Source organism: Hyperolius riggenbachi, chromosome 7, assembly GCF_040937935.1.
Source record: "Hyperolius riggenbachi isolate aHypRig1 chromosome 7, aHypRig1.pri, whole genome shotgun sequence".
Taxonomy (NCBI): domain Eukaryota; kingdom Metazoa; phylum Chordata; class Amphibia; order Anura; family Hyperoliidae; genus Hyperolius; species Hyperolius riggenbachi.
The window spans coordinates 277058828-277082624 of NC_090652.1; the positions used below are offsets into that span (position 1 = coordinate 277058828).

Genomic DNA, 23797 nt, shown 5'->3' on the forward strand with positions numbered 1-23797 from the left:
GCCGGTCCCATGATGCCCGACTTCCTCAGGTGGCAGAAGTCTGGGGGCAGCACCAGGCAGAAACAGGAAGTGAAGAGAGTGCCTGGCCAAACTATACTGGGGGCACAGTACCTGGCTAACCTATACTGGGGTAAACTGTACCCAACTACAATACTGGGGGCACCTTTACCTGGCTACCTACCTATACTGAGGGTGTTTTTTGGGGGGCTCACCGCAGCTATAACGTGCGGTGCAAATTGTCGGGTGCTGTGCAATCATTCCAATTCAGGGGGGGGGGGGGGGCGCATCCTCACACATTATACTTATCGACACATGCAGATTGTAAGAGAGGAGCGGAGGATTTGTAAAAATCCACATTGGGCCCATAGATCCTTAGGTATGAGGGATTACATCAGGCAAGATATGAGTTCTCTCATTCTTTCATAAGGGGCTGTGCTGCCCTGGGCAACAATGTCTGTTGCAAGAGTTTTCTCTAAACTAAAATGCAGACTCTCACCCATCCAGAGGTAAATTACTCTCCATAGAAACAACAGCAATTGCTGTGGTGATTGGGAACAAAATAACTACAAGTAGTAACTGGCATGCTCATAATTTTGTCATGCTGCCCCTGCCCTGTGCAACGCCTTGCTAAACTTAATCAAGACAGCTCCAATCCTGGACACGTTTAAATCAAAACTGAAAAAACACCAGTTTAGTCTGGCATTTATGTTCACATTGCTTTTCCCCCGGTACACATCACTATGTACTGATTTCAGACAAGCTTATGGGCTTTGGGTCCTATGGGAGAAAAGTGCTTTACAAATGTTTCATTGTTGTTGTGGTTGTTGTGTGTAGGAATTATGCAACTTGGAGTTGGGCCTATCAAATGCAAGCTGTACCCAATTTACATGAAATTTGCATGGAAACTGGACTTATTAGCATGTTAATGCCCACCTCTATAAGTTCTGTATATACTGTATGTGCATGTATCGGTTTACTATATTATTTCCCCAACTTGTAAATGTTGCTGTGCCTGTACCATGCTGTTCTTCAGTTATGAACACGTGCAAGATTTTCATTACCCAGAATGTAATTATTTTAGAGGGGTAAACAAATAATTGGTTTATATTTCCCAGCTTTGCTTTAAAGAGAATCTGTATTGTTAAAATCGCACAAAAGTAAACATACCAGTGCGTTAGGGGACATCTCCTATTACCCTCTGTCACAATTTCGCCGCTCCTCGCCGCATTAAAAGTGGTTAAAAACAGTTTTAAAAAGTTTGTTTATAAACAAACAAAACAGGAAGTAGGTTGATGTACAGTATGTCCACACATAGAAAATACATCCATACACAAGCAGGCTGTATACACCCTTCCTTTTGAATCTCAAGATATCATTTGTGTGTTTTTTCCCCCCTGTTCTCATGCACTGAAGTTTCAGGCTGCTTGTTTCTTCCTGCAAACAGCTTTGCCCTTGTCTGTAATTCCTCAGTATGTGAAAGCCCAGCCAGCTCAGAGGACGATTTATCCAGCTTGTAAAAGATAAGAGAGAAGAGAGAAGCTGCCCTAATCTAAATAACACACAGGCAGTGTGCAGAGAGGGGCCTGGAAGGGGGAGTTCATAGCAGAACCACAACACTGAAGAACTTGGCAGCCTTCCAGACACAGGCCGACAAGTCTGACAGGGCAAAGATAAGCTGATTTATTACAGAGACTGTGATAGTAGAAAGTGCTGTAGTAAGCCAGAACACATTAGAATAGCTTTTGGAACTTGTAGGATGATAAAAAACAGGATGCAATATTTGTTACGGAGTCTCTTTAAGGGCATGAAATTAAAATGGATCAGTAAGTGAACAATTTTTCTACATTATTTACTAAAATACATAAGGAAAAATATTATAAACTTGTATTATCACTCTTTCACCACTTCACCTTCAAGGCTTTTTCCCCGTAAAAAAACAGAGCAATTTTCACCTGTCAGGAATCCTGCCATTCATACGCCTATTACTTTATTACAACAAAACAATCTATATCTTGTTTTTTTGGCCACCAATTAGGCTTTCTTTTTGGGGGGGGGGGGGTACTTTTTGCTAAAAATTATTTTATTCTACCTGCGTTTTACCAGGAAAAATAAGAAAAGAAATTGGAAAAAATGTATTATTTCTCAGTTTTCTACCATTATAGTTTTAAAATAATACATGCTACCATAATTAAAACCCATACATTTTATTTGTCCATTTATCCCAGTTATTGCAATGTTTAACATTTTTCCATAGTACAATGTATGGCGCCAATATTTTATTTGGAAATAAAGGTGCATTTTTTTTCAGTTTTACGCCCATCACAAATTACAAGCCCATAATTCATAAGGTAACAGAAATATACCCTCTTGTCATACCTATGAAAAAAGTTCAGTCCCTAAGGTAACTATATATGCATTTTTTAATAGTATATGTTTATTTTTTTAAATTTTTTTTTACATAATAATCTTGGGGGTAACTATTGGGGAGTGTTAATTTTAAGTGTAAAAAAAAAGAAAAATTCTTTTGATGAAACAAAATGTTTGCAGATGTCATTTTACTATTTAGCTACAAGATGTCCTCACACATAACTTTACTGTGCGTAGTATTACTACACAAACAGGAAGTAATGCGTGGACGTGTAAGTTTCTTGTTTTGTGAATGATGGTGCCATCTCATTGATGGTGGCGGTCATTCACACGGAGACTTAGCTCAATGAATGGGAACTGTATTCCCATTCCTTGATATTTGGAAAAGAAGCAGGCGGTTTACTTCCGGCAAACAGGAGGAGCGATCAGTGTGGCAGGATGGAAGAGGGGAAGGATAAAGGTGCTGCTCTTGGTATCCACTTTGGTGGCAAAAGTATCTGTGTTTGAGACAAGAAGAGACAGAGTCACTCCAACTGCCCGTGAACTGCCTGTGCAAGACTCATGGAGCAGCGTGGAGCTTTGCTTTTAGATCCCTCACTCCTGGAGCTGATGCTTTGAAATCCACCACAATCTGTTTGTGCAACCGTATATAGCTGATTCGCACACAGACAGGATGTACAACCTCAGAGCTGCTCGCTGCCTGCCAACAACCATCCGAGTGAAGGAGAAATCCAGCTGTCTTTGTGCCTGATCCCTGGTTAGAGGGATAACAGCCTACACACTGGCTACTCCTGTACAGGTTCGCCAGCAACTTCTAGAGGTGAGATTATTCTGAATTCACCCAATCTACTGCTGTACTGTTCCCCTGAATGCGCTCTGTCTCTTCTGGTCTCAAACACAGACCCATTGATTGATCTGCCTTCTAGCGATCGGCGGTGGTAACGAGCATGGGAACGAGCGCGGAAGCGAGCGGGAGTGCATGGCGGCTAGGGACGAGTATCTACGTCCCTGCGCGTTGTTATGGGATTCTGCAGGGATGTAGATACTCGTCCCGTGGGAGGGAAGGTAGATAAAGTACACCTGTAACAATAAAACAGCCCCTATGGGGTACTTACCTCAGGAGGGAGAAGCCTCAGGCTGCCCCTGTCCTTTTTAGCCTCAGGGATCCAGCATTGTCTACCCGGAAAATTCCCCCGACAAACGCTGACAAGTACTGTGCGGCAATATTTACCTTCTGGGGTCCAGCGAAGGCTCAGTAGCGGCTTTCTGATGGAGGAAATAGTCAAGCCGAATCGGGTCCGCTCTAGCCTGCACCTGCGCAGTAGGGCAGACCCAATGGGGCTAAGCTATTTCCGCCGGAGCCTGATCGGAAAGCTGCTACTGCACCTGCGCTGGACCCCAGAAGGTAAATATTTACCTCCCTGCCTTTCGGAGGATCCAGAGCTGGATTGCTGGGATGGAGGAGGACAGGTAAGCCTCATTAGGATCCAAAAGCTTCCCCCTCCCGAGGTAAGTACCCCCCATGGGTGTTTTTTTCATTACAGCTTTACTTTAAGATAATTTACCTTTTTTCCGTGTAGCTGACATACTGGCTTTGTCTCACTGCATTTCCTGAAAAATACATACGTAGAACATGCTTAGAACTTTGACCAATGAAGCCAGACTAGTTGAGGGGACCCTGCGGGAAACCGCACAAACTAGCTCTGCTCCCAGCAATAAAGCACAGCAAACCGACTTATTTGGTCGCAACCATTTATTTGTAAGAAATAAACTTTAAAGCTGTACGCCAAGAGGTGTATGCGACTGGTTGTATTGACAATGTGAGGGTCACAAGTAAGTGGAAGTTAATCCATTCGCCATACACTTGTATATGTGTATATGTATATATATATACATATACACATACAGTACAATTAAAAAGCACTACCCCTGGTGAGAGGTCCTGGCTTATCCCCCCCCCAGTATATACATGCATCAACCAGGTTGGCTGATGCTCTGGGGTGTAGCTAGTACCACCGGTGGTGTGAATAAATATGTAACAGTAGATCAGTTCCAAATGACTAGCAGAGTATTGGTTTGCACAAATAGTAAGGTATGGTCAAGTGCAGTAAGACCATTACTTACAGGCATACCCCAATCTCCTACATAGTAGTATTTAGCCAATGGAATCCCTTTACAGAAGGTATATAGTTGCTGGAGTTAAGGTAAGAAGTGACATATATACAATATATACAGTGCTGGTGTCTTTCACTTCTGCCTGGGAACTGCTCACTGCTGCCTGGGAACCGCTCACGGCTGCCTAAGAACCGCTCACGGCTGCCTGGGAACCGCTCACGGCTGCCTGGGAACCGCTCACGGCTGCCTGGGAACCGCTCACGGCTGCCTGGGAACCGCTCACGGCTGCCTGGGAACCGCTCACGGCTGCCTGGGAACCGCTCACGGCTGCCTAAGAACCGCTCACGGCTGCCTGGGAACCGCTCACGGCTGCCTAAGAACCGCTCACGGCTGCCTGGGAACCGCTCACGGCTGCCTGGGAACCGCTCACTGCTGCCTGGGAACCGCTCACGGCTGCCTGGGAACCGCTCACGGCTGCCTGGGAACCGCTCACGGCTGCCTGGGAACCGCTCACTGCTGCCTGGGAACCGCTCACGGCTGCCTGGGAACCGCTCACGGCTGCCTGGGAACCGCTCACGGCTGCCTGGGAACCGCTCACGGCTGCCTGGGAACCGCTCACGGCTGCCTGGGAACAGCTCACGGCTGCCTGGGAACAGCTCACTGCTGCCTGGGAACAGCTCACTGCTGCCTGGGAACAGCTCACTGCTGCCTGGGAACCGCTCACTGCTGCCTGGGAACCGCTCACTGCTGCCTGGGAACCGCTCACTGCTGCCTGGGAACCGCTCACTGCTGCCTGGGAACAGCTCACTGCTGCCTGGGAACAGCTCACTGCTGCCTGGGAACCGCTCACTGCTGCCTGGGAACCGCTCACTGCTGCCTGGGAACAGCTCACTGCTGCCTGGGAACAGCTCACTGCTGCCTGTGCTGCCTGGGAACAGCACACTGCTGCCTGGGAACAGCTCACTGCTGCCTGGGAACCGCTCACTGCTGCCTGGGAACCGCTCACTGCTGCCTGGGAACAGCACACTGCTGCCTGGGAACAGCACACTGCTGCCTGGGAACAGCACACTGCTGCCTGGGAACAGCACACTGCTGCCTGGGAACCGCTCACTGCTGCCTGGGAACCGCTCACTGCTGCCTGGGAACCGCTCACTGCTGCCTAGGAGCCGCTCACTGCTGCCTAGGAGCCGCTCACTGCTGCCTAGGAGCTGCTCACTGCTGCCTAGGAGCTGCTCACTGCTGCCTAGGAGCTGCTCACTGCTGCCTAGGAGCTGCTCACTGTTGCCTAGGAGCTGCTCACTGCTGCCTAGGAGCTGCTCACTGTTGCCTAGGAGCTGCTCACTGCTGCCTAGGAGCTGCTCACTGCTGCCTAGGAGCTGCTCACTGTTGCCTAGGAGCTGCTCACTGCTGCCTAGGAGCTGCTTGCTGAGCACACAGTTCAACTGTTCATGGAAAAGAGGCCTTAGTCAACCTGTTCAGCTCCTAGTCACGTGACATGCATTTGAGACCAGGATAGAGAATGGGCTCTATTCACAAAGAGCCAAATTTTGCGCAAAATTTTACCGCTATATTTCGGTCAGCGGTAAACTCCGCATTTTTTCCACATTCACTAATATTTTCCGCATGCGGGAAAAAAAGATGCGGAAACAGACATTATTCATGCGGGAATCATGCAGTAAAAAGGTCGCATGAAAAAGTGTTTAAAAAAAAAAATAAAGTCCACCAAGCACAACCCTTAAGCTTCCACATTCATTAAAGTCAATGGGATGCGGAATATATCACCTACTATTTGTAGGTGATAAAAAAAAAAATAATTCGGTAAATAACGACGAAATGATGCGCCTGAACATTTTTGAGAATTGATTTTTTATTGCGGAAAAAAACGACTTTTGCGGAAATTTTTCCGCATGAATCCCGCAATTTTACAGCACTTTTTCCGCATGCGGAAAAAAGATGCGGAACATTTTGAGAATGTCAACTTGACAGTATATTGGTCGCAAACTTCCCGCATGTACTTTACCGCATGCGGGAAGTCTTTGAGAATAGAGCCCATTGTGTCAGGAAGATTAGAGGCGACCCAAAGCAGCACTGGAGCAGGTAAATATTAAACTACTCCACTGCGCTACTCTGTAAAAGGGGAGGAGCCGGGATCTAGGCCCTCCATGGTCATTATAGTTAGGCCACTTAATTGGAGAATGTTCAGTAAATGTTAAATCTTAATAAACGATTTGGCCCGCCACTTAGACTATGTTTTAGATTTTGGCCCTTTATGTGATTGAGTTTGACATCCGATGTATAGCGTTAAATCCTGCTTTAAGGGACAACTGTAGCGAGAGGGATAAAGAAGCTGCCATATTTATTTACTTTTAAACAATACTATTTGCCTCGCTATCCTGCTGATCCTCTACCTCTAAGGGCTCTTTCACATTAGGGCAGACTTTGTGCGTTAACGCAAACGGAAGCCGTTTGCGTTAACCAAGGTAAGATGAAAGTCCATAGACTTTCATTGTACCTTTCACACTCGACGCTGCGTTTCGATGCGTTGCGGTTCCGACGCACCCGGGCGCAGTTTTTCCTCCACCGCACCCGCGAGCCGGCGTTTTCCGTCGGGTTTAATTACCAGCTACCGCCGCTGTTGCGTCGCACCGCAGATACCCGACGACACGCCGCAGGCAGACAACGCGTGCAGGAGAACGGCTCCTGTTCGCGTTGTCTGATGTGAAAGAGCCCTAATACTTTTAGCCATAGCCCCTGAACAAGCATGCAGCATATCAGGTGTTTCTGACATTATTGTCAGATCTGACAAGATTATCTGCATACTTGTTTCTGGTGTGACTCAGATACTACTGCAGCCAAATAGACCAGCAGGGCTGCCAGGCAACTGGTATTGCTTAAAAGGAAATAAATATGGCAACCTCCACATACCTCTTGCTACAGTTGTCCTTAAACAGGTCAATTATATAATTTCAGCCTCAAATGAACAACACTTGGCATCATATCTAGAATCAATACTTATTTAGCAAAGTTTAAGCATGCCTTACCACATCCAATCGTAATTCTGAAGGTAAGAAGCAGCCAGGTGCTGCAAATTATTCAAATACACTTGTTTAATTGATCTTCAGCAATGTGGCCACACCTCTATAAAAAGAACAGTGTTCAGGCAGATTGTTTGTCTGGAGATTCAAATGTGTATTGACACAATGCAAAAAGTCGTCATAAAGAAATGTATCCACAAATGGGAAAACATTCAAGACAGTTGCCAATCTACCTAGGAGTGGGGGTTGCCATGGCTACTGTGCGTAACAGACAAAGTTTCCCCTTGGATACAATAGTCAAGAGTCCAGAGGTTCCCTTTATACCTTTAGAAAACCAAACTTTGGTCATTTTAGCAAAACAATGTTAGTTTGAGCAATGCAGGCATAAGGCTTTATTCACTAAGACAAATAGCACTCCTTATCAAAGTTAACCCGCCTTATCAGAGTAGCATAGCAAACTTATGCCTGCTAATTGGCAATGAGATGCCGTTTTCATTGATTAAACAAAAAGTGAAAGCATACATGCATTACTTCTGGTAACACGTGTCTGGAATTACAAGCAGGAGGACAAGGTCCCTTTAATACAGCACCACACAAGTAATAGTATTCAAAAAGGTAACAATTTATTTATATCCATTCGTAAATCACTATAGAACAATAATTAAAAACAATTAAAAAGAAGTCATGCAGCAAATTGCTGCTATAGTGTAGCGCGGCGTTGTATAGTTGATGGGGATGCATCTTTCCCTACCTATCCATACTTACTTCCTATTTGCGCTCCAGCGTGGCTCTCCTGACGCTTTGCCTCCCTCCATTCTGTCCACTGTGGCTCTATTGGCTGAGCGGTGCACGTGACACGCGTATGTCACGCGATCACGTGATCTCCGCTCTGCTCACTATATAACTTGGCGTCTATCGCCATTATCGCTACAGGAGTCCCCCTTGCTCTTGATAAAGCGGCGTCGCTGCCGCGGAACCGATGGAGACATCCGCCCGGGGCTCTCTCTCCTCTCTGCTGCCTGTTAATGCGCCCATCCGGATAAGTATATTGCCTTTTCATTACTGTGTCAGCCTTATAGCATGCAGTATCATAGTCACAGTTAATTGAGTGTTACCACATCACTGATCTATGCACTTTTTTGATTCCTTATTTCTTGATCATATTGCATCTGATTTTTTACTTTGCATCATATTGATGGGCCTTGTTATGCACTGTGTGTTCACTACAGACCTTGCTTAGGGTCTTTTGCACTTGTTCTAGCTATATACTGAACCCGGGTTCAATTACTGGGGGTAGCTCTGCACTGAGCACCTTACAGTATTACGCTAATGATATTATTGCTCATTATTTATCATTCGGTGCTCATAATAATACTTTCTGGATATTTATAATCATGATATGATAATTAGGTACTTATCCGTTAGCCGGGCGCATCCGGCAGGTGGCGCTAATTACTATTCCCCCTCCAGGCCGACATGGATAGTAGGGAAAGATGTAACTCTGGTGGAGTTTTGTCGCCACCTAGAGGATGCGCCCGGCTAACGGATAAGTACCGATAATTATAGGCAGCATGACTTCTTTTTAATTGTTTTTATTTATTGCTCTATAGTGATTTACGAATGGATATAAATAAATTGTTACCTTTTTGAATACTATTACTTGTGTGGTGCTGTGTTAAAGGGACCTTGTCCTCCTGCTTGTTGCTCTACTTTATTGTCCTAGCAAACAGATAGTGTTGCGTAGTGTTGGGCGAACAGTGTTCGCCACTGTTCGGGTTCTGCAGAACATCACCCTGTTCGGGTGATGTTCGAGTTCGGCCGAACACCTCATGGTGTTCGGCCTTTTAAGTTCGGGTTCGCCCCGAACTTCTGTATGCCCCCGAACAGGGCCGAACAGGGCCCCTGTTCGGGCGAACAGGGCCCTGTTCGGCCGAACAGGCCGCAATACGGCCCCCCTATGGGGTCGCAGGCATAAGGGGGGAGCATGCCCCGATCGCGGGGGGGGTCGGAAATTCCCCCCACCCCCTCCGCTAGCGCTCCCCCCTCTGCCCGCTTCCCCATTCAAAAGTTTCAAGAAGTACCTGTATAGCGGATGGCCTGGCAGTGGGCGGCACTGTGGAGTGAGGAGGAGGAGGAGTCCGGAGAGTGACGAGTTGAGGGAGGCCGGGCAGCGGGCGTGAGGTCAGAGAAAGGGCGGAAGTTCCGCCCTTTCGCTGACCTCACGCCCGCTGCCCGGCCTCCCTCAACTCGTCACTCTCCGGACTCCTCCTCCTCCTCACTCCACAGTGCCGCCCACTGCCAGGCCATCCGCTATACAGGTACTTCTTGAAACTTTTGAATGGGGAAGCGGGCAGAGGGGGGAGCGCTAGCGGAGGGGGTGGGGGGAATTTCCGACCCCCCCCCCGCGATCGGGGCATGCTCCCCCCTTATGCCTGCGACCCCATAGGGCCCCCAAAATAGGGATGTTCGGGAAGTTCGGGGTTCGGCCCGAACATGCCGAACATCTCGGCCATGTTCGGCGAACTTTCCCGAACCCGAACATCCAGGTGTTCGCCCATCACTAGACTGTTGCGGAGATATTCCATTTTAGTACGTGTCTGGAATTAAAGACGCACAATCAAAATAAAGTGGAAATCTAGTGGCCAAATAGTAAAAGTACACCTATCTACACATTCCATTACATTAAAATATCCAATCCCTCTCAGTTTAGGTTCCCTTTAATAAAAAAAACAACAACAAAAAATTACATTAAAAAAATGAAAATAGTTACCTGTCGAAAACTGAGAAATAATTATTTTTGTTTCCATTTTTTTGTATTAATCCCATTAAAATGCATTTATAAAAAAATCTTAGCAAAATGTACCACCCAAAGAAAGCCTAATTGGTGAAATTGGTGAAATAAAGCCTAAATAATTATTTTTTATTAGATGATTTTAATTTTTTCAGTTATTATGGCATTTCATCCCAATTTAAAGGGACTTAGAGATGAAATAACGAAAAAGTTTTATACATACCTGGGGCTCCCTCCAGCCCCACCCGCTCGGATCGCTCCTATGCTGCCGTCCTCCGCTGCCCGCAGCTCCGGGAACCGGGTCCCGCCACTTCCGTCAGTCGGAGCCAGAAAACTGACGCTTGCTTTCAGAATGCAGCAATCTACCGCACAAATTGTGCAGAAGGACCTAAAAATGACTGGTACAAATATGCTTTGAACTGTATATTAAGCCTGGAGTTCGAATGTAATGCCTTGGAACTGTTACAGAATAATGATGCCTAACAAATGTATCTATATGGTACTTGCAATATTTTCTCTTGGTTTCTCTTTTTATCAAGGAAAGAGAGAAAAAAAAGACAGCTGGCACTGCAGTATGGGCACTATTATAATTTGATTGTAGCTATGATGCACACACGTAGTTCAGAAAGTTGAATCTGGTGGTACAGCAGCTATGGTTGTCAGGTTAATGCAAATAACAGAATGTGCTCCAAGAGCTAAGAGTTCATAGATAGTAATATTGAGTATGCAAGTAGATAGTTGAGCCTGGCACTAGTCTTCATTACTTTTGTTAAACGGCTTTATTTCAAATATTGCTGTTCATACTAGTAAAAATGCAGACCACGCAAAACATTTGTTAGGCGGCCCACACCGCCACGCTGCCCCTCAGTCTATGCCTGAGTATGGTATGTTGGTTTATATTACAAGTCTCAGCAATATTTGAAATAAAGTGGTTTTAAAAAGTAATGAAGAGTAGTGCCAGACTCAGCTATCTACTTTCATGTTATCTTTTTATCACTTAGGAAATACAACATCTTGATGTGACTTTTGACATGTATGACGTGCCTGGCTTGAAAGTGATGAGATAGTCTGGATACGCAGAGTCATCATAAAACACAGCAAACAAATTTGCGTTGGGAACTCTGTCTGCCGTAGAATCATAGCGGTCTTCACTGGGGTCATCATTGATGTACGGAGGTTCCACGTAATAACTTTTCCCTTTACAATACCTCCCAGTAATGACTGAAGCCTGGTAGACGTATTTGAGGCCATCAGTGTCAGGCACGGAATACGTATCTTTGCAAGAGTAACTTGATCTAACAGCAAAATAGGTCCCTGATCCAATTACTGTTGCTGAAAAATAAAATAAAGCACATTTGTTACCGACAAAAAGGAAACAATGGGAGAAAGTGACAGACATTAACATTTATTCCCAGTTCTATGATTTTTTCCCCCTAAAGATGGCTTCTACCCAGGACTGGATTTCTTGAAAGGCCACAAAGGCCCAGGCCTTTGGTGGTTGCAGCATAAGGGGCACCTGCACTTGAAATAGGGGTTGCTACGTATGCAGGAGGAGGCTGAAAATGAGGAGCAACAAGTGAAAATGGAAGCCGATGCCCAAGGGAGTTGTGCATGTAAGAGAGGGGCTGCAGTACATGGATGCTGCACATGGGAGAGGGGGCTGTACTTGGAATGGGAGGGGCACTGCTGCACATCAAAAGGGAGCCCCAACATACTTGGCCTAAGGCTGAAAAAGTATAAATCCAGCTTTGCTTCTTGAGTCGTCCTCATTTTCACTTACAGGTGCGCAAAACTTTGAGGGTCATGCCAAGCCTGATGCTTCCTCATGCCAGTCTGGTTCAGGGGCTCTTCCCCTGTAATTATCCTAGTGTGTCACCATAATGGCCTATTCCAACCATAACCACTATAGCCTTACTGCCCCCTCTATAAGATATCCAGTCCCGTACACTTATAGTAAGTGCAGTCATTTCTCCCTGTAACACGAATAGTCATTTTCCTGCTATAAATGCATCCATCAGCGTCCCCACCCAAACCACATTCCTGCATCATATGTGCAGCTATGTCTACTCTGCAATAGAGTCATGTCTTCATAAGAACCTAAATAGTAATCAGGGATATACTGAGGACACAGGAAAACAAAAAAATTGAAAAAATACTTTTTCTTTTTAATTTGCAAAAAGGTGCAGAACTTTGTATACAAGAACTTTAATCACGTAAAAAAGTGCATATAGTTGATTGACAAAAGGCAACAACATCGATTTGTTTCGGGTTGGTAACCCTTCTTCAGGCCTTTAAATATACAGTGAACATCTGCACAATTGGAATACAAGATAGACTCTCATCTGGACAAATACAAAGCCAGGATAGACCTGTAATGAATAGCGGAGATGCCGCCGCGTGGGCAAGCGGCAGGGCGGCTATCTCCGCGTTCCAGCCGGCGGCTTCTGCCGCGCAGCAGCATGCTGCTGGTTCGCCTGGTCCTTCTAGTGCACACAGATTGAGAGCTACGCTCACGCGCACCAGGCGACAGGACCTTTATGCTAGCAGAAGGGGAGTCAGCTGATCATGCCGATCAGCTGATCCCAGCTATGCTCCGGATTGGCTGAGTGACTGGGGCAGCGCTGTGGAGCGCTCTCGGTATATATAGGACTTGCCTGTCAGTTGCAAGTTGTCTGCTGTTGTGAATGCTTACGTGTGAGCGCTCAGACCCCAGTCAGATCTTACAGTGTGTTCGAACCAGCCGGAGCTGGGAATTCACACTTAGTCAGATTCCGTTGATAGCCTTAAAAGTATTATTGTATTGTGAGACTTGCTTACCATTCTGTAGACTAGTTCCCAGGTGTTGAAACCAAGGACTTCACACCTAAGACTAGGAGATTGCTACATTGCTACTGTTTATGTGTTAGACTAGTTCCCAGGTGTTGAAATCAAGGACTTCACACCTAGATTAGGATTGAGATATATACAGTTACCTGTTATGATCTTTGGCTTTCCTGACCACTCTCCTGCTTACTGATTCAGTACCTTTGCCTATCTGTTAACCTGTTGCCGACCTTGCCTGTACCCGGATACCGAATCAGTCTTCCGTCTCTGTACTTTATCTGTCCGTGTGTTGCCGACCTAGCTTGTCTGACCTTTCTGGCTGTCACTCATTCCTTGGGTGATCAGCCTTACTGTACTGTCCGTGACACTTGCTCCAGGTGTTCATTAGCTGCAAGGTTCACCTGCTCCTCAGAAAAGACCATCTTGCAGCTCGGTCAGTGGTTTCTACCCCTCAGGAATCCACTGGCTGCAGTACAGTCTGATTCCCAGTCCATCAGGGAATCCTTGGCTGCAGCACAGTCTGATTCCCTGCTCCTCAGGGAATATTTGGCTGCAGCTCGATCACATCTCTCACCAGTTACCACTCTTGCAGCCCAGTCAGTGGTCCCTGCCCCTCAGGTGTCCACTGGCTGCAGTACCATCTGATTTCCTGCTCATCAGGGAATCCTCGGCTGCAGTTCTATTATACTTCTCTTTCACTCAGTTCTCTCTCCTGCAGCCCAGCCAGTGGTCCCTGCTCCTCAGGTGTCCACTGGCTGCAGTACTATCCAAGGTTCCCTGCTCCTCAGGAAATTCTCGGCTGCAGTACAGTCTGTATCTCCTCCACATAAGGAGATCATCTTCAGCACAGTCAGTGGCAACCTGCCCCTCAGGGGTCCACTGGCTGCAGTGCAGTCTGATTCCCTGCTATTCAGGGAATCCTTGGCTGCAGTACTGTCTGTATCTCCCACTCCTCGGGAGATAACTTCTCTGATTACTGTTGCACCAAACACTTTATCACATTGGGTGTCCTGTGTCTAGCTATACTAGTATTATTGGTGATTCTGCAGATCACCATATAATCAAGTATAGCATCTGTATTATTGGTGATACTGCAGATCACCAATAATCAGAAAAAACTCTGTGTTGCTGACACCAATCGTTACAAGACCACCACAAGATCGATCAAACAAAGAGCCGCATGGAGACCGGACATCCAAACAGGGTGTTTGGATGTCCGGTCTCCATGCGGCTCTTTGTTTGATCGATCTTGTGGTGGTCTATCCTGGCTTTGTATTTGTCCAGATGAGAGTCTATCTTGTATTCCAATTGTGCAGATGTTCACTGTATATTTAAAGGCCTGAAGAAGGATTACCAACCCAAAACAAATCGATGTTGTTTCCTTTTGTCAATCAACTATATGCACTTTTTTACGTGATTAATGTTCTTGTATACAAATTTCTGCACCTTTTTGCAAATTAAAAAGGAAAAAGTATTTTTTCATTTTTTTTGGTTTCCTGTGTCCTCAGTATATCCCTGATTATTATTTAGATTTTGCTTGGTGTTTGTGGTGCACCTGCAGGGATTTATTTTGTGTTTTTGTTTCTCCCAAATACATTAAAGGGACTCCGAGCTCATCTAAAAAATAAAAGTTGTACTCACCCGGGGCTTTTTCCAGCCCAGTGCTGGTCGGGAGGTCCCACGACGGCGTCCTGGCTCCTCTCCTACTCCCCGCTCCGGAATGGCTGACCGGCCGCAGCCCGGGCGACAATCGGCCGAGTGTCGGGCTGCTCCTTCCGCGTATGACGCGGCTGACGTCACACGCCGGCCGTCTCGCGTCATCACGGCGGCCGGCGTGGCAGTACCGCGCATGCGCGCTTTAATCGTGCATGCGCAGTACTGCCGCGCCGGCCGCCGTGATGACGCGAGGCGGCCGGCGTGTGACGTCAGCCGCGTCATACGCGGAAGGAGCAGCCCGACACTTGGCCAAGTGTCGCCCGGGCTGCGGCCGGTCAGCCATTCCGGAGCGGGGAGTAGGAGAGGAGCCAGGACGCCGTTGTGGGACCTCCCGACCAGCACTGGGCTGGAAAAAGCCCCGGGTGAGTACAACTTTTATTTTTTAGATGAGCTCGGAGTCCCTTTAACTATTCATAAGAACCTACACAGGCCACCAGGTAGACTCATTGTGGCTGGTGTAGGTTCTATTTTTGTTCCTTTAGCCAGATTTCTTGACAAATTGCTTCAAACATTTGTAGTCCTATTGGACTCATATTTAAAGAACATTACTATGTGCTTGGAGAAGTTGACAGACTTGCACGCTGATTCCCTTGAAATTGTGTTTGTCACTTTGGATGTTGAAAGCCTCTACACCTTCATCCCATGCGATGGAGGTGTAGAGGCTGTGGATTGGTAACTCCTTACCCAATCTGCACGCCTTAGAATTTCAAATAAGATGTTTCTACAAATGTGAATTCTATCTATTAAAATGCCCATGTGAGTTGGCCTATGTTGGCGAGAAACATGTCTCCTCTCACAAATCTGCAATTAGAGGTGGGAATTCTGAACAGTCTGTATCCGATCACTTTAGACGGTGTCGCAGTTGAAGGTGCTAGTGATTGATAGAGTCCTGTTAGACTTTAGGGGCGATATAAAAAAGGTGTTATTAAAACGTGAGATGGGTTGGATTAGGTGTCTGGGTACTTTGGGCAGTGGAAGTCTTAACTGGGACTATGACCATAGCTCCCAACTGTCCCTTTTTCAGAGGTACAGTCCCTCTTTGGGAGCCCTGTCCCTCTGTCCCTCTTTCCTCCTCATTTGTCCCTCTTTCAGGACTTTGTCCCTCTTTCTATGTAAATACATATATTTCTATACTAAAAAGTGTGTTTGACTGTAAACTTTATTCCCATCTTTTAAATTGATATATTACTAATTTTAAAATGTTAAAATGAAGGAAACTGAACAAGGATAGAAAGGACCAGTGTGGTTTGATTTATAAAACAACATATTTTTCTCATGAAATTTTTATCATATGCGTGACTAGGGGTGTGATGGGGGCGTGATCAGGGGTGTGTAATGGGCATGGCTTAAGTGTCCCTCTTTCTCATCGCAAAAAGTTGGGAGGTATGCTATGACCTTACTTTTTGCATTTGATTTTGGCTCTTTCCTTGCTCCTGATTTGTCTGCTTCACTTTGATGTTTACTTTACTCTTGTGGATGTTTGACCTTTTTTGTCTTTTCCCTTGATTAGGGCAAGACAATGTTCTAGCTTCCCTTATATACCTCTATTATTCTTGTGTATCATTTCTCTTTTGGGACTTTTCCATCACAAGCAGCGGGGATATACCATGTTCCCTTTCCCCTTTTTCGGGCTGGTTCAGATGGACGTTTGGAGGCGTTGCGTTCGTTGGCGTCGCAGCTTTCAGCAGCGTTCGTGTTGCGTTTGGATGCGGTCGCGTTTTTTCTTCCCCTAGGTGGGCATTAGCCGTCGCGGTCAACCGCCCCTGGAAGCTACATGTAGCTTCCGGGGCTCCTTGAACGCCAGGGAAAATCGGGACCCAAACGCCGCGTTTGTGTAAACGCGCTTGAAAGCTTGGTACAAACGCTCCCATTCACTTGAATGGGAGCGTTTAACACCAAGCCCCGAACGCTGGCTGTAAACGCTCTGCAAGCGTCCGTCTGAACCAGCCCGTCTACCTTTCTTCTTTATTTTATATACTGCTGGTATGGGTGGTACGTGATGTGAAGTTGCTCCCCTTCTCTTTTCTGCCTTCAGTAAGAGCCACAATGGGATTTATTTAGAATTGCAGCTTTATTGCATCATGTTTGTATTGTTTGTATTTTGTTCCCCCTGCGGTCCTTCTGTTTGTTATTCCAGGCGTGCGATGACACACGCTTTGTAAATGTATTGGCGGTGATATTGGCGTCTTGTTGCTATGCGTCAGGGGGATTGCTCAGCGGGTTAAGGTGTAACTTATTGCGCCTGGATGTGGACGCTATGCGGATTTTTTATTGCGGCTCAAGACGTAACTTGTTACGCATAGATGTGGGCGGCGTTGAGTAACTTGCATTGTCACATGACGTGTTTTTCTTATACGCCTTTTAGTCGACTATGAAGGGGAGCAGCTCTGCAGCCATGGATTGGTTAATAATAATAATAATAATAGCAACATTTTGGGAGGTTTTGCCGGAGGACTTCTTGCTGATTGAGTGCTGGCCCTGGCCGGGTTCCGAACTCTGGTCTCCCATGTCGGAGGCAGAGCCCTTAAAGGACATCCAAGGTGAAAATAAAGTGTAACGATCGGTGTAACACAGAGAGGATCTGATTACCGGTGATCTGCAGTATCACCGAGAATGCAGATGTATACCCGATTATAGATGATCTGCAGTATCACCGATAATGAGATATTTCTCTAACCTCTGGACACCTGAGTAATATATGAGTGTTTGGTGCAACAGTAATACTTTGAGGACAGCACCCTTACAGTGGGTGCGAGGCAGTAGGAGGTACTGCCCTGAGAACAGATTCCTTCCAAGACCTGAGGCTCCCCAAGGGGCGGAGCCAGGCTGGGAGTAGGAAGGATCAGAGAGTGAGTGACACCAAAGGAGAAGTGTCATTGACAGGTCTGTGAACTATTTCCCAACAGGAGAAATAGTTCTCGAGGTCGGACAGGCCAGGTCGGCAACAGACTGACAGATCAGGTACAGAGACAGGAGACAGATGCGGAATCCTAAGACTAGCCGAGTTTGGAAATAGAGTATCAGAATGACAAAGGTACAGAATCAGAGATCAGAAGAATGGTCAGGAAAGCAGAAGGTCATGACAAATAATCAACGATTCCTAGACTAAGTGTAAGGCTTGGTGGTGTATTCTCCACAGTCAGCATGCAACGCATGAGCTGGCGTGGAGGAGGTACACACACTAGCACCAGGAAACAGGCTATCCCTAGTATAGTGAAGGGGAGGACTGACTCCAATAGGAGATTGTGGCGCACAGAGCCGGTGCAGATCTGACAGCCACAAACAATGCTTTCGTTATAACGTCTCAGCGCAAAGTAGCGCTGAGCGCACAAACCAGAACTGAGGAGATCAGGACAGGTAGACAGAATGAACGCTTGCTAGCTAGCGGCTACTTAGCGACAGCAAGCGTCCAAAACCAGACAGACTGGAATGAGGCAGCCAATGCGATGCGGCGATGGCGTGCCTCACAAAGACAGGACAGGATAGTGAGGAAATAGCAGGATTAAGATAGATGAACGTAACACAGATAAATATACAATAAGTATGTTTTCCTAGCGCATTACAATTACAGCTATCAATGAAACTATTTGTAACGTCTGACTAACATATGTATATATCGGCAATGAACCGATATATGACATAAGCTGGAACACTGACTTAGACTGGAGCAATACAGGGAACAGGACTCAGAAGGATTCGCTATCTCTTCGCAGAGATGAACGCAATCCACAAACGGTAACAGAACAGGATTCAGAAGGATTCGTTATCTCTTCGCAGAGATGAACGCAATCCACAAGCAGAACCAGGAGCAGGGTAACTACCTCAGCACGGGTGGTCACGGTACGCGCAACCTACCAAAACGTGCTGGAAGCTGACTAACTGCACACAGGATATAAACAGTTCGTGTACGTATACATCAGCGACACTGATGTATTAACGTAACACAAATACAAGGAAAATAATAAACGTGCTGGTATGCATATATATTGGCAATGAACCAATATATGATGCAAAGACCAGCAAAGTATCTTTATAACAAGAAACACGATCGGGGGCTAAAGCGACAGCAAGACTGGCTTACACTGAAGCTATGAAAACCCAAGGAAACCCTGCAGGAAGCAGATCTTTATACTGAGGTCATCCAATGGGAGCAGACATGCAGATTCCCACACAGGTGAATGATAATCAGTCACAAGCTGACAGCAGGGAAAGACAGACAAAGCTATGCAGCTTGCATGGAAATAGATCAGAACTGCCTGAGCTGCAGCACTACTACTTCCAGCAATAGCTGCTGCAGCAGCGATCATCACAGTACCCCCGCCTTTAAAAGCGGATTCCAGACGCTCTTCAAAACTGAAATTCCCAACAAAACAGTCCGACTGATAATTCATGATGACCGGGACAGCCCGGCAAGACCGAATTCCAGAATCAGTCCCCACAAGACTGGACCCATCAGAACCAGAACCTACAGAACCATGTCCATCAGTACTACAAGCCCCAGTGTGACACCCATCAGAACCATGATTTCCAGAAGAAAGCCCTCCGAAATTCCCTGAGCGATACCCACCGCCTTCCAGGAACCGCTCAGAAACGCCAAAGCCTTTGCAATGCCCACCGGTACTGTCTTTACCAACACAAAACCCACTGTTGAACCAGTCCAAGGCACCAGGACAAGTTTTCTCAGAGACCTCCCAGAACACCTTGAAGCTCCAAAGAGATCCCCATAGGTCAGAATGCCCCTTAGGCTCACATGGAGAACTATCAAGAACCCCTATGGAACCTAGGGCAATTCCCGAGTCAGGGCCACAAGGACAAACATCAACACCAGGGCCCTCAGGGACCAGAACCATCTCTGGGCACGCAGGCAGACCGGCAACATCAGAACGCGTTCCCACCAAGGAAGCACCAGAGCACGCCAACACCTCAGACACACCCGGGCACCCTGGCACACAAAGAACATCTGGGCACACCGGCACAAGAGAAACCTCTGGGCATGTCAAGGAACCGTGAGCCTCAGGGTCAGCCAGGACAGGACCAAAACCAGGACCGGCCAAAAAAAAATCATCATGACTAAACTTCGCAACTACCGGACCTTTACACGAGAATGCTGGATCAGACTTAGATGTCGCCGACTCCAGCAAAGTCAGCAACAAATCAGACTCAGGGGCACTAACAAGACAGGACAAATCTTCTGATGTATGCACTGAACCAGATAGGGACTCCACAACTACCTCTGGACTGGACAGAGACTCATTTAATACACTGGATTGGAGCTCATGAGGCGCTGCAGAACAAGTCAGTATTGCAGCAGCCCCCACTGGACTAGGCAAAACTGAGGAATTCCCTGGACAGGAAGGGGACTCTGGAACCTCTGCCATAGCGGCCAGAGAACCAGAATCTTTCAGGATACAGGGCTGGGTTTCAGGAACACTCATCAGACCGGACTGAAATTCTGAGATTTCTATTATTTTGACCAGAGAATCAGAATTATCCATGTTACAGGGCAAGACTTCTGAAACATTCAGAGGACAGGGCTGGAGTTCCTCGGCTGTTACAACACTGGAGAGGGACTCAACAACATTGGTTAAATCAGACTGTGTACAAGGCAAGGTATCTAACACACTTGCTGACGAGGACAATATTTCAATGGCCTCTGCTCTGCTGGGCAGAAACTCATCAAGTTTTATTAGAGCAGACTGCAACTCCAAAACAGCTGCTAGACAAGTGAACATCACTGCAACACCAACCGAGGCAAGCAGTGCCTCAGACTGCTCTGCTAGAGGGTTTGAAACACCCAAAGCACTGGGTGAAGCACAAGACTCTGCGACCACAGCTTCACTGGACAGGATCACCGAACAGTCCATATTGCAGGGCAAAACCATGGAAGCACCTGCTGGATAGCATAATGATTCTGCGACCTGAGTTTCATTGGAGAGATCCACTGCACAATTCATGGTACAGGGCAAATTTACTGGAAGATTCTCTGAACAAGGCAATAATTCTGCGACTTCAGGCCCACACAGCAGATGCTCTGAGCCACTCACGAAACCAGAGCGAGGTGTAGAAACAGGAAGATCAAGACACAATGCTTGCGCATCCGAATCACCACTCATCTGCAAAATTGGAAAATTCAGATGCTGGGGCTCTGAGGCCTCTAGACAGGATTGCTGGGACTCGGAAACTGATGTAGTGCATCTATTGGCATCTGCTGGATCAGACAGGAGTTGAACTTTATTAACACATGTAATTTCTGCAGAAGTGTTTGCAGAGACAGGCAAGATTTTTCTGGTGTCTGTTTCACTGAACAAAGAGTCATGAGTACTGGCTAGGCTGGACTCGGAAGTCAGCAGGACCTCTGGATTCTCTGCTGAGAAATTTGCGCAGGGCAAGGTTAAGAATGTATCAGTGGCTTCTGTTTTACTGGTAAGTAACACTGAGTTATCCATGGTACAGGGTGGAATTGCAGGAACTTCAATTTCACACAAAAAGAGCTCCGAATCACCTGCTGAATCAGCCAAAGGTGCTGAAGCAGGCGGGTCAGAACGCCAAATTTGCGAATTCGGAGTCACATAAAAATCATCCAAAATCAGTTCCCACACATCAATCAATGGAGCCACAAAGTCATACCCACACACACCAGTTTTTATTAGGTTATAGGCAGACTTAATGCATGCATTCAATACTAATTCACTTTTTGCACTGTAAAATTGACAAAATGAACTTGAATCATTCTTCCATTCATTGACCAGAGCTTCCATCTCTCCTTTCTCAAATGGAGGATTCCAAGCATACTTAACAGGCAGATCATGGTTTGCAGATATGATTGTAGCAGGGACATATATTGGGTTAATTAGCAGGTGATTGGCAGATTCCTTATTCCTAAGAATCTCCAATACCTGTAGCAAGTGCTGAACTGTAGTGTATGCAAACTTTCCTTGCTTCACAAATAAGTTGATTTGTTCAATACTCTGTAATATCTCCTCATAATCATACTCAGATAATTCTTTTAAACAAAAATCTTTATTTTCCCTAGCCAGGGAGGAAAGTTCATTAGTAGTTTCATAAGTCCATTTAACTCCCCTGAAAGCCAATTGCATTTCATTATCTGTTAATGGCAGAATCTCATTATAGGTCTCAGTCGCTAAGGATAACGACTCTGCAGATCGGACACGTTTCTTAGAACGTTTGCGTTTGGCCTTAGACCCTGCTGTTCTTGGTGATTTATTCAAGGCTGCAGGAAAATTATCAGTAACACTTTCTGCTTGCTGAACATTTTTGCAAGCAATTGAAGGAGTAGCTGATTGGCCTGCTGCCAGGAGTTCATTAAGAGGAAAAGGCAATGGATCTATGCGCAACCAGTTATGGATCACAAACGCTAGAAATTCCAGCGGTCTCTCTTTCAAATCGGAATGATTGAGAACATCAAATGCCCACTGGAATAATTCCCCTTTAAACAAAATATAACTTAGTTGGAGTGCCCAGGTTGAAACAGGAGTCGCTTGGAGATCAGGATTGGTCAGGAACCTGGCACATTCAGAGAAAAACTCATTTTCTGTTTCAGAGCTAAGTTCTTCAAATTTCTTAAAGGAACAGGAACCATAATTAACAGTGTCATACTTTCTGGGAATCCCCCCCACCATGGGGATTGGTAATGGGGTTTTCATAATGTAAGGCTTGGTGGTGTATTCTCCACAGTCAGCATGCAACGCATGAGCTGGCGTGGAGGAGGTACACACACTAGCACCAGGAAACAGGCTATCCCTAGTATAGTGGAGGGGAGGACTGACTCCAATAGGAGATTGTGGCGCACAGAGCCGGTGCAGATCTGACAGCCACAAACAATGCTTTCGTTATAACGTCTCAGCGCAAAGTAGCGCTGAGCGCACAAACCAGAACTGAGGAGATCAGGACAGGTAGACAGAATGAACGCTTGCTAGCTAGCGGCTACTTAGCGACAGCAAGCGTCCAAAACCAGACAGACTGGAATGAGGCAGCCAATGCGATGCGGCGATGGCGTGCCTCACAAAGACAGGACAGGATAGTGAGGAAATAGCAGGATTAAGATAGATGAACGTAACACAGATAAATATACAATAAGTATGTTTTCCTAGCGCATTACAATTACAGCTATCAATGAAACTATTTGTAACGTCTGACTAACATATGTATATATCGGCAATGAACCGATATATGACATAAGCTGGAACACTGACTTAGACTGGAGCAATACAGGGAACAGGACTCAGAAGGATTCGCTATCTCTTCGCAGAGATGAACGCAATCCACAAACGGTAACAGAACAGGATTCAGAAGGATTCGTTATCTCTTCGCAGAGATGAACGCAATCCACAAGCAGAACCAGGAGCAGGGTAACTACCTCAGCACGGGTGGTCACGGTACGCGCAACCTACCAAAACGTGCTGGAAGCTGACTAACTGCACACAGGATATAAACAGTTCGTGTACGTATACATCAGCGACACTGATGTATTAACGTAACACAAATACAAGGAAAATAATAAACGTGCTGGTATGCATATATATTGGCAATGAACCAATATATGATGTAAAGACCAGCAAAGTATCTTTATAACAAGAAACACGATCGGGGGCTAAAGCGACAGCAAGACTGGCTTACACTGAAGCTATGAAAACCCAAGGAAACCCTGCAGGAAGCAGATCTTTATACTGAGGTCATCCAATGGGAGCAGACATGCAGATTCCCACACAGGTGAATGATAATCAGTCACAAGCTGACAGCAGGGAAAGACAGACAAAGCTATGCAGCTTGCATGGAAATAGATCAGAACTGCCTGAGCTGCAGCACTACTACTTCCAGCAATAGCTGCTGCAGCAGCGATCATCACACTAAGGTGTGAGTTCCGTGGTCATCAACACCTTGGAAACTGGTCTAGATAATTACACAGATGATAACAGAATTTCCTAGACTA

General features: G+C 46.2%; 1 protein-coding gene across 3 annotated transcripts in view; it reads right to left on the minus strand.

Moving 5' to 3' along the window:
- The window catches only part of LOC137525060 (probable poly [ADP-ribose] polymerase DDB_G0278045), a 49036-nt gene that overhangs the window by 9864 nt on the left and 15375 nt on the right, over positions 1-23797 (minus strand). For all 3 annotated transcript variants that reach the window (XM_068245817.1, XM_068245818.1, XM_068245819.1), the window contains exon 5: positions 11353-11640. In XM_068245817.1, coding sequence (XP_068101918.1) covers positions 11353-11640 — 288 coding nt within the window. The remainder of the gene's footprint in view (positions 1-11352; positions 11641-23797) is intronic.